Here is a 15,729-nt window from a genome sequence, read left to right as displayed (position 1 = left end):
TGCTCTAGGTCCTTCCTTGATATTTTAGCGAGCTGGTTTGTTCTCCATTTGTCTTTTGCACACAACACTCGTGTCTAAAATACGCGTTGTCACTAATATTAGCGGTGGATTCGTTTGAGTAATAACTACTTACCAAAACAGCAGAAATACTTAGGAGGTAACCGATGAATTTACGCTGCAAATTGCAGATGGGCTCCGTCCTGTCGTCTGAAGTGGCGAGCAACGTCCATCCATATCTTCTGTCTGTCGGGAATTTTACTTTATTATATCGGTCCTCCGTAAAACATATTTACCCCCTCCCAACAGCAACTCAGACAGGGATTAAAAACTATATATGAATCCTTTTTCCACTAGTCACAAAATGGTGAATGAACCACTAACAGCTGGCCCTCCTGGCCAATCAGAGCGCACTGACTGATACAGTAACCTATGGATGTGACAGCACAAACTTAGAGGCGGTTCTCAGTGGTTTATTCCATTTGATTGGCAGGCGCTTTGGGCCAATCGCAATGAAGCTAGATACCAAGCCGGCGCTCGCTCCAAAAGTTACAGTATCCAATGAGAGAGCTGGGAACCATAGGAACAGGGTGTGGGCGGGCACTAGGGAAGTGTTCAAGAAGCGCTGGCCAATAACGCGATATGAGTTTTCGCTCTGTAAATAGAGGTGCGTGTTTACCACGAACGACAGCGCTGCACTTAATCCTAAAATCACTGGTTTTTCACTTCCCCTGAACGGCAAGGGATGTTTCTAAACTAAAAAAAAAAACCCGTACGTCTCCGTTTTAATACTGTTTGCTATATTAAACAAATTTAAGCTCTGAGGATGAAAAGAAAGGTCAAATCACTAAACTGATTCGTTTAAGCACAATAAAGCCGCCTTGTACGGGTCCCCGACTAACCATTTCACTTTCACACTACTATGCTTGTGAACACGGGATGGACTATTGTCGCTCTCGCTCTCAATTTTCTCCACTCTGCCTCGCTTTTCTCTCAGCAACAGCCCCTCACCTCGTGTGCGAGAACCAATCGTTGCGCCGCAATCCGCTGTCTCTAACGTGTGTGCCGCCGTGCCCCGCCCCATCCATACAACCCTTGCAGGATTTTGGAGGTGACGTCATCGTGCCGCTCTGTGATTGGCCAGAGGCGCCGCGTCGACGAGCCAATGATCAAACTCAGCGATGAAGTCATCAAGCATGTTGCCACCAGCTGGATGGAAGGGGCGTGGCCTGACGTACTCGCCTAACCCCATGCTTGATGCGTAGTAGGACAACATACTAGTGACTGACGAAAGCGACAAGACACAGTTTTAAAACACGCTGGAAAAATAAATAGCATTCTTTAAAAATATTGTTTAAATACATGTACACGTTTTTTGTTTTTTTTTCAAACGTAGCCCGTTCAAGCATCGAAAGTCATATTCAGACATACTGACGCATTGAAGCGCACATCTATTCGTAGTGAATTTCTTTTGAGAAGCAAAGGCGTCGTTACATAATCGCTGTTGTAGACAGAATCAAGTACTCTCAAGCGCCATCCTCAAATGTTTAGGCAATGTACAGCGACCTCTGTCGGGTTTCTCTTGATAAGCACAAAACTATAAACATACGTGCGTGCACGCGCCACTGTGTGGTGGCTTAGGGTTATTCAAAACACGGAGAACAAGGTGAAGTTCTTTAGCGCACTTTTCATTGAAGATGAAAATAGAGAATTTAAAATAAAGCACTTTTGTAGTACTCAAGTGTCATACCCCCTTATTAGCACTTCTTCTCCCAAGAGCCCTGCCCTTTGACCTGACCCCCTCCATGATGTCGACCCCTTTCTTTTGGCTCTGCTATGCTGTCAGTCAGCTGTCATACATCTACCCCTCTACCCTACACTCCCACTGTGCCACAGCGAACTGCATTCCCTCCTCTAGTTCTCGGAAATGTAGACTACGACTGAAGTGATAAAAGAAGTAAAAGAGAGACGACAGACAGAGAATGTGACCAAACAAAACATCACAGGGATGATGAGAATAACCAGAGGCAGAAATATAATCCCAGGTTTTATTTGAATCCCACAACCGGTCTATTGAAAGTTTTTTTATTCAGTCAGTGCTCATAAAGAGCATTGATTTGAATGAGTGGACAGACCTGAAACCTACTGATTAAGTTAAATCAATAGTACATACAAAAAGTTACTATAGTAAACGTGAATTAAGATCATCAGACAATGTCAAGTTCAAAATTCCCATAAAATGGTCCATTTGAAACTGTTCTTGCACGAAGTTAAAAGAGTTACATCTCTGTGTATGTTTTCTACTTTCACCTTCACAGACACTTAATAAGAAAGCAGATGCTATAAAGTGGAACACTGAGGGGAAAAAAAGTTTACTGGTCTTTAGTAGACAAGTAGTGACACATATAATAATAAATGATAATAATACATATGTGGCCCCTCATAACACATCACAATAGAAGTTACAAAATGCTAATTATAAAATGCTTAATTGCTTATCATCGGATTATGTCATTCTTATTCCCCATACAATTAAATAATAGTAATTTTATTTAGCAATATTATTTAAATTTACTTTCATGTTTATACATACAATATAATACATATATCATTTGTATGAGCAAAAAGATTTGAGGGATGTCAATGGTGATGATTTTAGATGGTTGATAAGGCTTGTACTTCTGCTTTTCAGACAGCAGAGGCCAGTCTTAAAGAGTCTATGTTATTTATCATATCAACAGGCTGGATACACAACATGAATTTATAAAGAACTTCTCAATAGCGAATGGTCATTTAAAGTATATTGATTTGCATGGAATTATAATTGTATTATTTGTTCATTTATTCTTTTATTTACTAATTGACTTGTTTGTCATGTTTGCACTGCATAAGAGTGTAGCTCTACAGACCTGTGGGCCTCCCAAGATGCTAATTGTTGCAATTTTAACAAAAAATACACACAAGTAGGAGCTTCTACAAAACTCTGGAAAGGAGATTCTACTTGCATGACTAAAATGGACGCATTTGTGTTGTAACAAAAAGTTGCAGAAACCAGATGGCTTTTAACCAGTTTAATTGACCCTGATTACATTTTAATTACAATTCTGAAAAAGAACACAAAAACGAATAAAGGAGGAATTAAAGTGTTACATCATGGCATTAAAACCTGTTATTATGAATTATGGAACCACAGAAATTAATTTTGAGAAGGAAAGTGAGAGAGAGAGAGACTTTTACACAATAAAACAATACACAATATATATTTTAAAATCATACAATCCCCCAATGAAAAAAATTTACAAGAGCAAGAAATCAGTAACACTACAAAATAACAATTACATGACATGACTTGAGTTCAAATCATAAGCCCGATCCTCCCCGAATGCCCTTCCTCCATCCTATATCTCTCCACAATAACCACCTATATTAAAGTTACAGTTTTACGTTAATTTACAAAATTTTAAATGTTACACTAAACACACTGTCGGGCTGCTCGTGGGAAGGCAGGGCTGGGGGAAACATTCTTAAAAGTATCTCTTACAGTATTGTATACAATGTTATCATGACTACAACACGAGGAGAAAATGTCAACAAAATAATGATAATAACTAATAATAATTAGGATGAACAGCAACATTGACATCAGAAAGCAGATAAACATGAGCAGTTCGGGTGAAAAACAAAACAAAACATCATTCGACTTGAAAAAGTGACATCCTGGGATAACCAACGAGAGCAGCCTAAGAGAAAACAAATAACTTGCCTCCTAAAAAGAAACAATGCACTCACTTTGTGCCCAAACTAAAGTTTACAGACCTCACTGGTCAATACTGCTCACTCCATCTCAAATTTTTTCAATTTCGAGGTATGCCGGGCGTAAAACAAGTGCACCCTAGTTAAAGACTTGACTCGTCGAATAAGAAAGCATGAGGAGATCATAATCAAATCTGATTAAAGTGGGAATAAGGCAGCTAGAAAGAGTCCAAAACTTTGAGGAGGTGACACCGTTGCCAGTTCAATTTTGTCTTATGCATTATCTTAGGTATTAGAGACACCTCAGCCATGATATAACTCCTTCCTGTCACTGGAAAACCGTTATATAATGGCTAGTGTGCGACTGGCCACCCCGCTGATGTCTCAAGTCCTGTGCTCAACTTCCACAGGGCTTTAGTGCACACAGGTTTATGAGGTTCACGATGCAAGATTTCAAAAGAATTATAGCCTTGGGTGTGGTGTGACGTACATGCACAGAGACCTGCAGCCTCTGTCAAACACACACACACACACACACACACACACACACACACATCAGTTGTAGCAGTAGGAACAGGATGTTGAGGAGGTGCGTGCTGGTTAAAGAACCGAATGTGCCACATCATCTGTGGTGCAAAGCTCTCGTGCTCGCTTTGTTTAGAGTCTTGTGTACAACTTAGTTTTTCAATCCTCTACCCCACCTTTTATTAACGTGATAAGAAAAGCAACATTTTTCCTCCCTTACCCAAATAGCAACATTATCCCTGAGGAGAAAAGTCAACCTTCCCCTCAAAACAAAATCTGTTACAAACCCCCTGAAACTGATACATCTGTTAATGCTATGCTTCCCATTTATAGTATGTGTAACACATAATATATAAAGGTATATTGAGTGTATACTGTTCTTTTTTAAGATTTTTGTATTTCCTTTTCAGACATGCTATTAAAACAAGGCATAAGAGGCAGTGTGTGAGTGAGTGTGTGTGTGTGTTTGTGTGCGAGAGTGCGACTTCTGGCAACATGCCTTCTACTGTCTTTCTATACTCAAGTTAGTATTTAAATGTTGGGATTACGGATTGAAACTGCTATTTCACTCCCCCTCATAAGAGTCCGCGGCTGTTCTATATGGCTGAAGGACAGTTAATCAGGACAAAGAATCAGCACTTGATTCTGAAGGGTACATCATCAAGTGCCAAAATAGTTAAAAATTGAGTCCCAGTTGGTCTAGTATTACTGTACAAGCTTGTGTGTGTGTTTGTGTGGGATGCTGGTTTAGTTCACGCAAAAGGACTGACTATACAAGGGAAGCTTGCTATAAGCTCCCTAATGTGTATTACCTTCAAACTGTCATTTCAAAGACTAACCAACTAAGGAACTAGCCATTTAAGAGATTTAGGAGTATGGTCTCTGAACCGCATGTTACGCCGGAGTCATTTCGTCCCCAACGGAATGAAAGTGATTCAGGTATGGTCCCAGAGGGGATAAAAGAAAAGAGAGAGCAAAAGTTTTAAGGTGAGCTGGTTTGGATAGAAAAGGAAAGGAGGAAGATATCCTGAGAACTTACACAGCTAGATTTCCGAAACACACACACACACACACACAATCAAACTCGAATCAGACACACGTTTCATACAGGGAATAAGAATGGGATCATGGCTGAGTGTGTGTTTGTTTGTTTGTGTGTGTGTGTTGAGGGATTTTGTCCCTGAGGGTTCGGACTTCTGATCAGGCTGGTTTTAGAACAGTGTCTGTTTGTGACTTTCTGTGCATCTGTATCCCACCACATCACATCGAGACTGATCACAGTCTGTCGCTGAGGAAAATAATGCTGGGCTGCTGGAGAAAAAGATCAAGTCCCTCGAACCAGACCAGTCTTTCTGAGGCCCGTCTCTAGTTCTCTTTGAGGGGTTTTGAGGGACAGCTCACAGGCACTTTGCAAAATAAAATGATCTTCTAAAAATATAAAATATACTCTAGTGGCAAAGGTCAAAGTTCATGACTCCTGAGGGTCGCTGGGGCACGTGGGTGAACTCATTCCTCATAACGGTCACGATGAGATGTACTGGAACGTGTGCTGGCGGGGGAACAAGGGTAGCCTAGGCAACGGGATTCGATTAAGCAAGGGTCAGTTAGTCTAAGTGTGCAGTGTATGTGTCAGTATTACTGATGTCAGTATCAGCAGTCATTGATCTTAAAAGAGTCACGTGAGAGTGTGGGTCCATCAGCAGTTGTAGAGTTGTGTATCAGCAGTTGTCTAGGTGTGTCGATGCGTATCAGCACTCCTTGTTCTCCAGTGACAGCTGTGCTGTGGCTCGGTGGAGCTCGGCGCTAACTCTGTGATGAGCGAGAGGAGGTGGGCTCTCTGCCTCTCCGCTCCCGCTTCCGCTGCCACTCTCCTCCGCCATCCCGTTCCTCTCTCTCCCCCTCTCTTCTCCTCTCACTTTCTTGTCCTCCGCCTCTTCCATGTGCTGGTCCTGGTCCCAGCGCCGTTTGAACCGGAGCTTCAGTGGGATACACTGGGAGTTGGTTTGTGGCAGGCCGCCGGAGGCCAGCTGCATGTCCGCCGGCTCCACGGGTTCGCTCTTCACAATGGTGGTACCGTGCCGGCTATCGCTTGAGGAAGAGTTGGGAGGGAGGAAGAAGGGTGGAGGGGCGGGGGCTTTGAACACCTCCTCCTCCAAGTCCTCATCTGGGTGGAGAGCGGCATCTGTGCCGTTGGGCTGTTGGTGCTTTTGGCTATGAGGATAATGATTATGGTGATGATGATGTTGACGGTGTTTATGGTAGTGAGAGGGGAAAACATCAAACTCTTCATCTCTTTCATCAGCATCTTCATCACTGATGTCAGTCACTTCGACTTCCTCTTCTGATTCAATGTCAGATATGGGCTCGACCTATAGACAGAGAGAGAGTGCATGTAGTGTCAAAACAGAGTTGGGTGTTATGGACTAATTTCCATGAATTTTCCAGTTGTTTGTGATGACTGAAAGAGGACTTTAAAAAAAATAGTTTTTATATAGTTTTTAAATATCATGCTCAATTTCAAGGCAAATAATTAATTTATAACAGAGCATAACTAGAATTAGTTAGTAATTAGGCCTGAAAATTACACTTTTGAAATCACCTATTTTTAGGATTTCTAGGACTGTGGGAACTCTTGACTTTAAGACTGTTACAATTAAGCATCACACATGTAAAACAGTGACCATTTTTTAAAACCAGTCTGATTCAGAATTTTTTTTATCATTCCCTAAAAAGTTTGGATAGATTAATGGATTGTTCGCCATTGTTCAAGGAAGCCCTCAAAATGTTTCAATATTTAGATAGTTTCTGACTTGTCCAGGAAATGTTAGAGATGTACTGCTTCATTTTTAGAACCTATTTTACATGTTGAACATTTGAAGTTAGGGTTAGTCGAAGTTTTAAAAGTTTCATGTTTCACTGTAAACACTTTAATGCGGGAATACACTTCATGACTTCTGCCCACATTTTTGCCCTGATTTGCAGTATGGAGAATGAATGCTAGCTGCCAAAAGTCAGAGTTTATAGATTTCAGAAAATTGCGTAGTGTATCACGGTCACATCTACATACATAAAAAAAATTTCACTTCAGACTGATTCCATCCAGTCAGAGGATATCAAACATGTTTGATATTTTGAGCCAGTTTTAGAAAACTTTTAATTTGTCATGTGTCTTCTAGCAACTAGGCTAAAAGAGTTTCTTAATGAGTTTGGAATGACTTGCAGTCTGTGATCCTCAGTCGTTTGGTGCAGTTCCCTCCACTCTGCACATTTTGTATGTATCTCTTATCACTACAGACGTTTGTTCTATTCGACCTTTAGTGCCCTATGAAGTAGACTAAACAGGATACTGATTCCAGATTCCAGTTCGAAGGGAGCGTATATTTTCCATTCAAAGAGCATTAAATTGTGCAAGACGTGAATTTAAATTTAATTTATTTATAGAGGTACATTATGTCACACTTCACACTTCTCCAGTAAGTTTCATCTGTGTGTGAAGACACTGCAGGCCGTGGCGCAAACCCGTGAATGAATGATCTGAAGTAAAGTGAACTTCAACCGGTTTCCAGTGCTCAGGGAGTAGGGAGCAATGAACATGTGTAGGGACCCAGTCAATCGGTACACAGTTCATGCATAGAGCACTCTTCTAACAAGCTGGTTATTTGAATCAGGTGTCTTAAATAAGAGAGACATGCAAAATATGCAAAGCAGAGGGTCGTGAGGACTGGATTTGAGAACCACTGGTTTGGCGTATGATGGCCCATTTTTCTTTGTAACCATTTACAAAGTCAGCAAGTGTATTATGCTTAGTACTTTTTATAAGTTGCATGGTGCATTCCAGGCCTTAAGGTCTTTGCACACTGAGTCCGAAACTCTCGTCCAAATTTTTTGCGCATGTTAAAAAATAAATACAACCTCATGTTGTGTCAATCAAGTTTACATACTGCCTCCGAAACTTGTCTGTCATTAAAAAAATTGGACCAGGTTCGATTTTCTCCGTTATCGCATCCGTAGCAAGCATTTTGATAGGAAAGGATGACGAATATGAAAAAATGCATACAAAAAGTTCCAACTCAGTGTGCAAGGACCTTTAGTTCGACTAGAATCATACCATCCATTTTATGTTCAACAAACAAAAAACAAGGATTTAAAAAACTTTAATGGTGCATGTGATTGCACAGAACCTAATTCCTGATTACCTTAATCTTGGGCAACCCAGCGCTGTTTAGCGAGCCAGTTGAGGAGGAGTTGGACACCAGTCCTGATCCGCTGGCTGAACTGAGATCACTCCCAAATGACAATGAGGAGCCCAGACCGGATGTAGATGAGGAGGACAGCGAGCCCTGTCGACCCTGACTGTCGCGCTGTTTTCGGCCCAGCGGGGGAGGCTGGAGCTTGAACTTGAATGGAGAATGGTGCTGCTCCTCCCCCAGGTGATGGTGAATAGGGTGAGCGTGAGGTGGCGGGAGGCTGGAGTGATGGCTGTTGAGCACTGAGGGCCTCTCGGCAGGGCCGCGATCACAGCCCTGGGGTCTGGGCATGCCTTTGTCGGGGCGCTGAGGCTGAGGAACGATGATGTGTGGGTAATGAAAAAAGGCACGAGGGCTCAGGTGGTAATTGTAGACGCTCTGGGTGTGAGCCTTCAGGTAGTGCTGCATGTCCTCTGGGTTGAAGGAGAAGATGGAGCCAGGCATGGGCGACAGAGTAGGGGAGGGTGTGTAGGCAAGGTGAGAGCCTGGGGTCATGGAGAGCGCCGGCGAGAGAGGCGGCGCCAACAGGCCTGGGCCTCCCGGACCAGGCAGAGGCGAGATGGTGAACGGCGAGAGAGGCTCGGGATGAACCCTGTGTCCGCCAACCTCTGACACTCGATGACCTCTGTGACCTCCCGGTCCACCGTACATCCTGAACATCGCCTCGTGAGACAGACGAGGGTGAATGGCACCTCGGAAACCACCTCCACCTCCTCCTCTCTCAGCCACTCTTTCCATCACTCTCTCCTCGGCCGCACCTCCGTTCCCATCTTCGATCTCAGAGTTGACAGAAGTTCCATCGCTGCAGTCAGAGACAGACCCACGGGCGATACGGCGGCCGCTAAACATCCCCGGACTGCGCAGTTCCTCGCTGCTGGGGGACCGCAGCACCTCAGGCACCTGCATGTCTGATGGAGTGGATGAAGGGAAACGGAAATGGGGACCTGTAGGCACTGGTGGAGCACTTTGAGGAACAGCCGCTCCTGTAGAGAGACAAACACAGGTGGAGGTCTTAGCTTTTGCATTTTATTGCATAAATAAATGTATGTGATTTGGGTGTCCTCGTTTTGTACCTGCAGACCCCATGTCAATGAAAGGGTAGTTGACCATGACCAGCTTGTTGAAATTGAACTTGTAGGTGAAGCGTTTTCCTTTAGTTTTATGTAGAATCCTCTTGTTGTAATAATACCTGCACAAAAGACAGGCAGAACACATTAGCCCCCTCTGAAATCAAATTTAAACCTGAAATGAAATATTAGGTTACTAAAAGTTTAAAACAAAAAAATGTTAAGATGTAAAATGAATAAGAAAAAAAAGATTCTTCAGTAATTAAATAAGTAAATGACATTGATGGTGTGAAAACTTTGTACAGTCATATGTATACGTATCTGCAAGGGAGGCAGCGTCTCCTCAAAATATTGGATGAGAAAAAAATTCAGTGCAAAAATAAAACACCGATATTACAAAATGTAACATTAAGAAGTGTGTAAAACAATTGTTTTTCTAAAGAAATATTGTCCAACAGTGACACCAACAGGTAAAGTTACAGTGGGAGTCGCCGTCTCTCTTGCCTCCCCTGAGCCCATTGAGTTTTAACAGACCCTCTAAAGTGTGCAGTTTGGTGGGGGGAAATTGAGAATGAATGCGGGAAAGTCACGTGAGAGGAGGCAATGCTTTCATTGTGATGTGATTGGATATTACTGGTTATGATTGGTTCATTCGATAAATCCCGCCTCTTGTGTTGTTCGTGTGTTCGCGTCAGAATGAACAATAATGGCGTTAATGGGAAGACTAATTTTAAAAAGTAAGTAAACACCTCACACTTAGATATATCCACTTTTTACGTCAAAACATGACTTTAATTGGCATGAAAACATGATCTGTGGGAGTTTTTAGTGAGTAATCAGCTTGGTGAAATTTAAAAGTAAATCTCTGTGTCTGTGAACAATATTTACCTATTTACCTAATACTTAACTATCAAAAAGAACAGCTGAACATTAGTTCACAAATAAATTATCGTTAAATTGTTACTGCCTTGAGTTATTATTTTGGAATAAATGTAAAATGCTTAAAAACACTAACTTGATGAGATTCATACATGGCTTTAATAAGTAGAACATTGATTACATTGTTAATGTAAAAATATAAAATAGATTTTTTTTTCTGATAGTGAATTTACATTTGATTAAATAAAGAGAAGAAAAAAAAGTTTTTTTTGTGTGTGTTTTAGTAAAAACAAATTATATATTAAATAATAAATTAAATATAGAGCCAACAGTGCAGTGTACATTTGAAATGAATCCGCTTAATAGTGATACATCAAGAAACCAATAAATATTTAAATATGTTTTTGTATGTATTGTTAATATATGTTTATGTGTTCATTTACATGATGGGAGGTATTGTCAGGACAGCTCTGGTCACTCTAGTGCCTGTTTATATAACACTATAACCCACTGATAAATTCTCCTTTCTTAATTCCCTTATATAATCCCATTCTCTCGCTCTTCTTATATATATATATATATATATATAAATCTTTGTCCTTCCCCAGCTCTTTACATAACATCTCTCTATAAAGTTGCATCTTTCTTACCAGTTAGTGTGTGTTTGTGTGTGTGCAAATCCCTGTGACAACGATTCATGTTTTACTTAATAACCCCAGAGCCACAATTCTCTGTGAATGACATGTTTCAGGGAAGATGCTGACACTGAGCTTTTTGAATGCATAGAGGATCTATTTACTCTCCCTGCATATGTGTGTGTGTGTGTGTGTGTGTGTGTGTGTGTGTGTGTGTGAGAGAGTGAGAGAGAGAGAGAGAGTGAGTGAGTGAGTGAGTGAGTGAGTGAGTGAGTGAGTGAGTGAGTGAGTGAGTGAGTGAGTTCAGACAGGCTTGTCTGTAGAGATTAACCCGAGACAGACAGATAGTCTTGTGGTCAGATGAAGACGTGAGCATGTAAATGTGTTTGAGTTGTGGTCAAAAAGATTTGAGTTCTTTTTTTCAAGTTCAGACAAGTATAATTTTTTTTAACAAAGTACGTGCCACCAGAAGGGGAAAAATGTGACTACGGGCACCAAAACATACACTGAACACACCTCCAATACAACTATTAACAAAGACATAGATGTAAGCAGGTGATCAGTGATTATATGACCCACGATAACACTCTGAGCCACACAGTGAGATATAAATATACTTGAGACAGCTGTGGATTAGCATGTCTACCAAATACACCAGCAGCAGCAGTGTTTGCATGGGTAGACATCCAGCTCACACAATACTTACTGTACTTCTGCACTGTCTGGCTGGAGGTGGTAACCTGAGTTATATGACGGATGACAGATGAGAACGCAGAGGTGAGATGAAGGGATTCTCTAATGATGACGTCCTGAACGGTGACGTTCCAATCAACAGGCCAGGCAAAGTAACACTTATTTCTATGGCTGTCAGATATGACTGGTTCTTAGAAAAACTCACTCAATGCCATCGCTTCATACGCTTTCTATGTAGCAAGCGGCTGGTTTTCCAAGGCAGAGGTTAAACGTACTTGAACTATAGTAAATTGTGCTTTCTGATGTGAAAACCAGTGAATAATTAAAATGGGATAACAGTTGGAGTTTTTCTTGAATTGTCATATTCTGCATTTTTCTCAATGATATGATGCTCATGATGTTCAGGTTTTACCCAAATCTATTTATTTTATTTTCAAAAATGCATTAATAATGCAATTAATAACCTATTCCGTGATGCGTTTAAGTTTTTAATTTCTTATCTCTCCTTAAATCATAATTGAAAACAAGCATCATTCAATCATGAAGGACTTAATTATTCATAGAAAACAATAAACAGTTAAAATTATAAAAAAAATAATTTCAAGGTCAATACATCTTCTAAAAAATTTGACTTTTTGACAAGGAAAGGTTAGTTTAGATTGTAAAATAATAAGTGGTACAACCCTCACAAAATGTAATATTTATGAATAATTAAGTCATGATGGTACTTAAAAAAACAAAAAAAACAAACAAACTTACCTTTACCTAAATACACTCAAAAACGTTTTGCTTTTTTTGTAAATTATGATTAAGATGTTTACACTCAATTCAAGGTGTCGGGGGAAAATGTATTATAAGTTATTATTTTGTACTTTATGGTTACACCACATGACATTTTCATCATTCAATTTTTTTATAAAAACTTAGTTGACAATGGTATAAACATTATTTAAAACAATGTGAAACTAACTTGAAAACAAAGAAATCATCCACAAACTTGACATGTTTTAAGATAGATTTTAAAAATAATTTTCCTTTTTTTAAATATTAGACGCTTTTATATAAACCTGAGTAAAACCTCTGCAAAAGAAAAAGAAAAATCACAAAAGGTTTCCTAATCAATATTTGTGTTTTGTTTTTGAGTAAAACAAGATAAGCAAAACTGCACAAGATAATGTAAAGTTGTTTACAAAGAATATATCTTAAAGTCATAGTCTATATGACACAGAACAGTGTGTGAAAGAAGTGCCGCCCACCCCACACACATGACTGCATGTGCACCCACTCTCTCAAACACACTTTAAAGAGCATTTGAACTGACTTCAAAGCAGAAGAAAGGATTCTTTGAGCATCTGCATCTAGTGGCAACCACCCTCCTTCTGTCACACTCACTTACACACCTGTGAACCCACACACTGACCCGTCATTTTCAAAGGATAGGACAGACACATATACTCCGGTGACTAAATGACTTTAGGTGGTACAGTCGAGCAGGTTTCCAGGAAAAAATCAGATTTTACTGGGTTAGGACTTGGATTAAACAGCAGATTATTAAAAGCTCTCAGAGTCAATATTCTGTGACTGACAGGAATATAGGAGCTAAACAAACACTACAGCAATTCCTGGTATTTGCAAATCAGGGCCTGAACAACACGCTTTAAAAAAGGGACAGAATAAAGAAAAGACAGAGGGAATGAGGATTATCACTCAGATCCTAAAGAGGTACATATTGTGCTGCTTTTTCCTGGATTATGTGGACTGGTGCTATATTTGTGAGGTCCAAATATTGGGGAAAAAATTACCCGTATTGACCCGAATATAAGACGATGTTTTTTTCTTGGAAATACATCTGAAAAAACGCGGTCGTCTTATATTCAGGGTCTAGACTTTGACATGTCAATAATACACCCACAATAATAGGTGGCGCTAAATATGCATAAAACGAGTGCGCCATGAAATACGTAATGCCTGTTGTAAAGATCGCGAGTAAAAACAAAAGAAAACCTTACAGCTGCATGAGTCATGACTGTCACCTTAGCCTGATGGGACCAAACTCCCTTTGTGATTTTACAACGTAAGACAGTACCCAGATTTGAAGTCTACAGTAAGATTGAACTTCTACTGTTAATAAGATTTTGGTAGGCTACTATTAGATGGATAGCCTAAATGTCCTAATTCAGATGGGCTACCTGTTTTTTTTTTTAATGGTATATCAAAAAGTGTATATTTTTTAAATGTGATTGTTGGTACATTTGACCAGTTTTTACCATACTTCCAAAACAAAAATTAAAATAGGAAAAATATGCAATATGAAAATAATTGAAGACAAAATGTGTTTTACTTAGAAAAAACAAGATTTTTTTTTTAAAAAGCCTTTTTCCAAAAGGTACATCTGGAAAAAGGGGGGTCGTCTTATATTCGGGCCAGTACGGTAGTAGTCGACCGATATTGGATTTTTGACAGCCGATGCCGATATCTTGGAAAGCAGGGTGGCCGATGGCCGATATAAAGCTGATATAATTGTATTTATTTTAATTAATATTTAAGAAATTTGAAACAATTTGAAAATGGATAAAAAAATTAATTTGTTAAATAAACATACTTATACTTTAGATGACAAAGTATGTTCCACATATAAATAAATATTTAATAAAAATATAATTAAAAAGGAAGTAAACTCAGGGCGGTTCCCAACAACCATGTCTGAGGCATCCATTTCATTGTTGCTAAAGAAAGATAAAGATCCATTGCTCTGCAGTAGTTACAGGCCAATTTCTTTGTTAAATGTGGATTTTAAAATTTTATCTAAGATCCTTGCCCTTCGCCTTCAGCAAGTGTTACCTGCTGTTATTTCCCCTGACCAGACAGGCTTCATGGCTGGTAGACACTCTTTTTATAACACCAGAAGACTTTTTAATACCATCCTTTCTTCGAGTTCCGACACTGCCAAGGTTATATTGTCTCTCGATGCTGAGAAGGTATTCGACAGGGTTGAATGGGAGTATTTGTTTTTCATTTTAAATAAATTTGGTTTCAGCTCAAATTTTGTAGCATGGATTCAATTATTATATTCTTCCCCTGTAGCCTCTGTGTACACCAATGCAATGCATTCTAAAACTTTTCCCCTTTGTCGAGGCACTCGCCAAGGTTGCCCCCTTTCACCTCTATTATTTGCATTGGCTATAGAGCCATTAGCTATTTGGCTGCGAAGTGAGGAAAAGTTTGAAGGCATTACTCGGTTTGGAACCTCTTATAAACTATCTCTCTATGCAGATGACCTTCTTTTATATATAACTAACCCCACTTCATCATTACCACCAATCCTCCAAATTTTTGATTCGTTTGGCCAATTTTCTGGTTACAAATTTAATCTACAAAAGAGCGAAATGTTCCCAATCAATTTAGCAGCTGAGACACTTTCTCAATATCCTTTTTCCTTTAAGTGGGTTCAGGAAGGATTCAGATATTTAGGTGTATTCATCACTAAATCAGTCACAGTTATTTTCAGAAAGAATTTTAATTCCCTGCTAGATGCTTATAAAGAAGATATACAGAGATGGTCCTCTCTTCCTATATCGCTAATTGGCCGTATTAATTTGGTTAAAATGACAATTTTGCCCAAATTCTTATCTCTCTTTCAACATATACCCATTTATATTAACAAGTCTTTTTTTGTTACTCTGAATCAGATAACTAACTCTTTTCTGTGGGGCGGCAAAAATGCACAGATAAGTAGAAAGGTTCTTGAACTTCCAAATTCAAAAGGGGGCCTTGCCTTACCAAATTTTCAACAGTATTACTGGGCCTGTAATATTACTAAGCTTTTGTATTGGACCAACACTTCAAGAGTCTGTGAAAACCCTATTTGGGCCAAAATAGAATTGTCATCCTCAAAATTTTCCCTTCATTCAATGATTTGCTCTCAGTTTCCTA

At 39.7% G+C, this 15,729-nt stretch overlaps 2 protein-coding genes across 7 annotated transcripts in view; both read right to left on the bottom strand.

Annotated features, from left to right (window-relative positions):
- The window catches only part of LOC107551694 (protein capicua homolog), a 56,032-nt gene extending 54,969 nt beyond the window's left edge, over positions 1-1,063 (bottom strand). For 3 of the 6 annotated variants that reach the window (XM_016233398.1, XM_016233402.1, XM_016233404.1), the window contains exon 1: positions 134-440. The gene's annotated coding sequence lies outside the window, so the exon portion shown is untranslated. Of the gene's footprint in view, positions 1-133; positions 441-1,008 lie in introns of those variants that run through there. The other 3 variants (XM_016233401.1, XM_016233403.1, XM_016233400.1) reach the window with 2 other exon arrangements.
- A 2,647-nt stretch (positions 1,064-3,710) lies between these two features.
- The window catches only part of LOC107551693 (ETS domain-containing transcription factor ERF-like), a 58,429-nt gene continuing 46,410 nt past the window's right edge, over positions 3,711-15,729 (bottom strand). Inside the window, exons 3-5 of the mRNA XM_016233397.1 lie at positions 9,596-9,711; positions 8,472-9,505; positions 3,711-6,644 (exon numbers count right to left, since the gene is read on the bottom strand). Of these exons, the coding sequence (XP_016088883.1) occupies positions 6,024-6,644; positions 8,472-9,505; positions 9,596-9,711 (1,771 nt within the window). The 3' untranslated portion in view covers positions 3,711-6,023. The remainder of the gene's footprint in view (positions 6,645-8,471; positions 9,506-9,595; positions 9,712-15,729) is intronic.

This window comes from Sinocyclocheilus grahami, unplaced genomic scaffold, assembly GCF_001515645.1.
Source record: "Sinocyclocheilus grahami isolate Dianchi unplaced genomic scaffold, SAMN03320097.WGS_v1.1 scaffold429.1, whole genome shotgun sequence".
NCBI lineage: Eukaryota > Metazoa > Chordata > Actinopteri > Cypriniformes > Cyprinidae > Sinocyclocheilus > Sinocyclocheilus grahami.
Note: the sequence above shows the minus strand (reverse complement) of the source record. Positions and strands in the feature narration are given on the sequence as shown.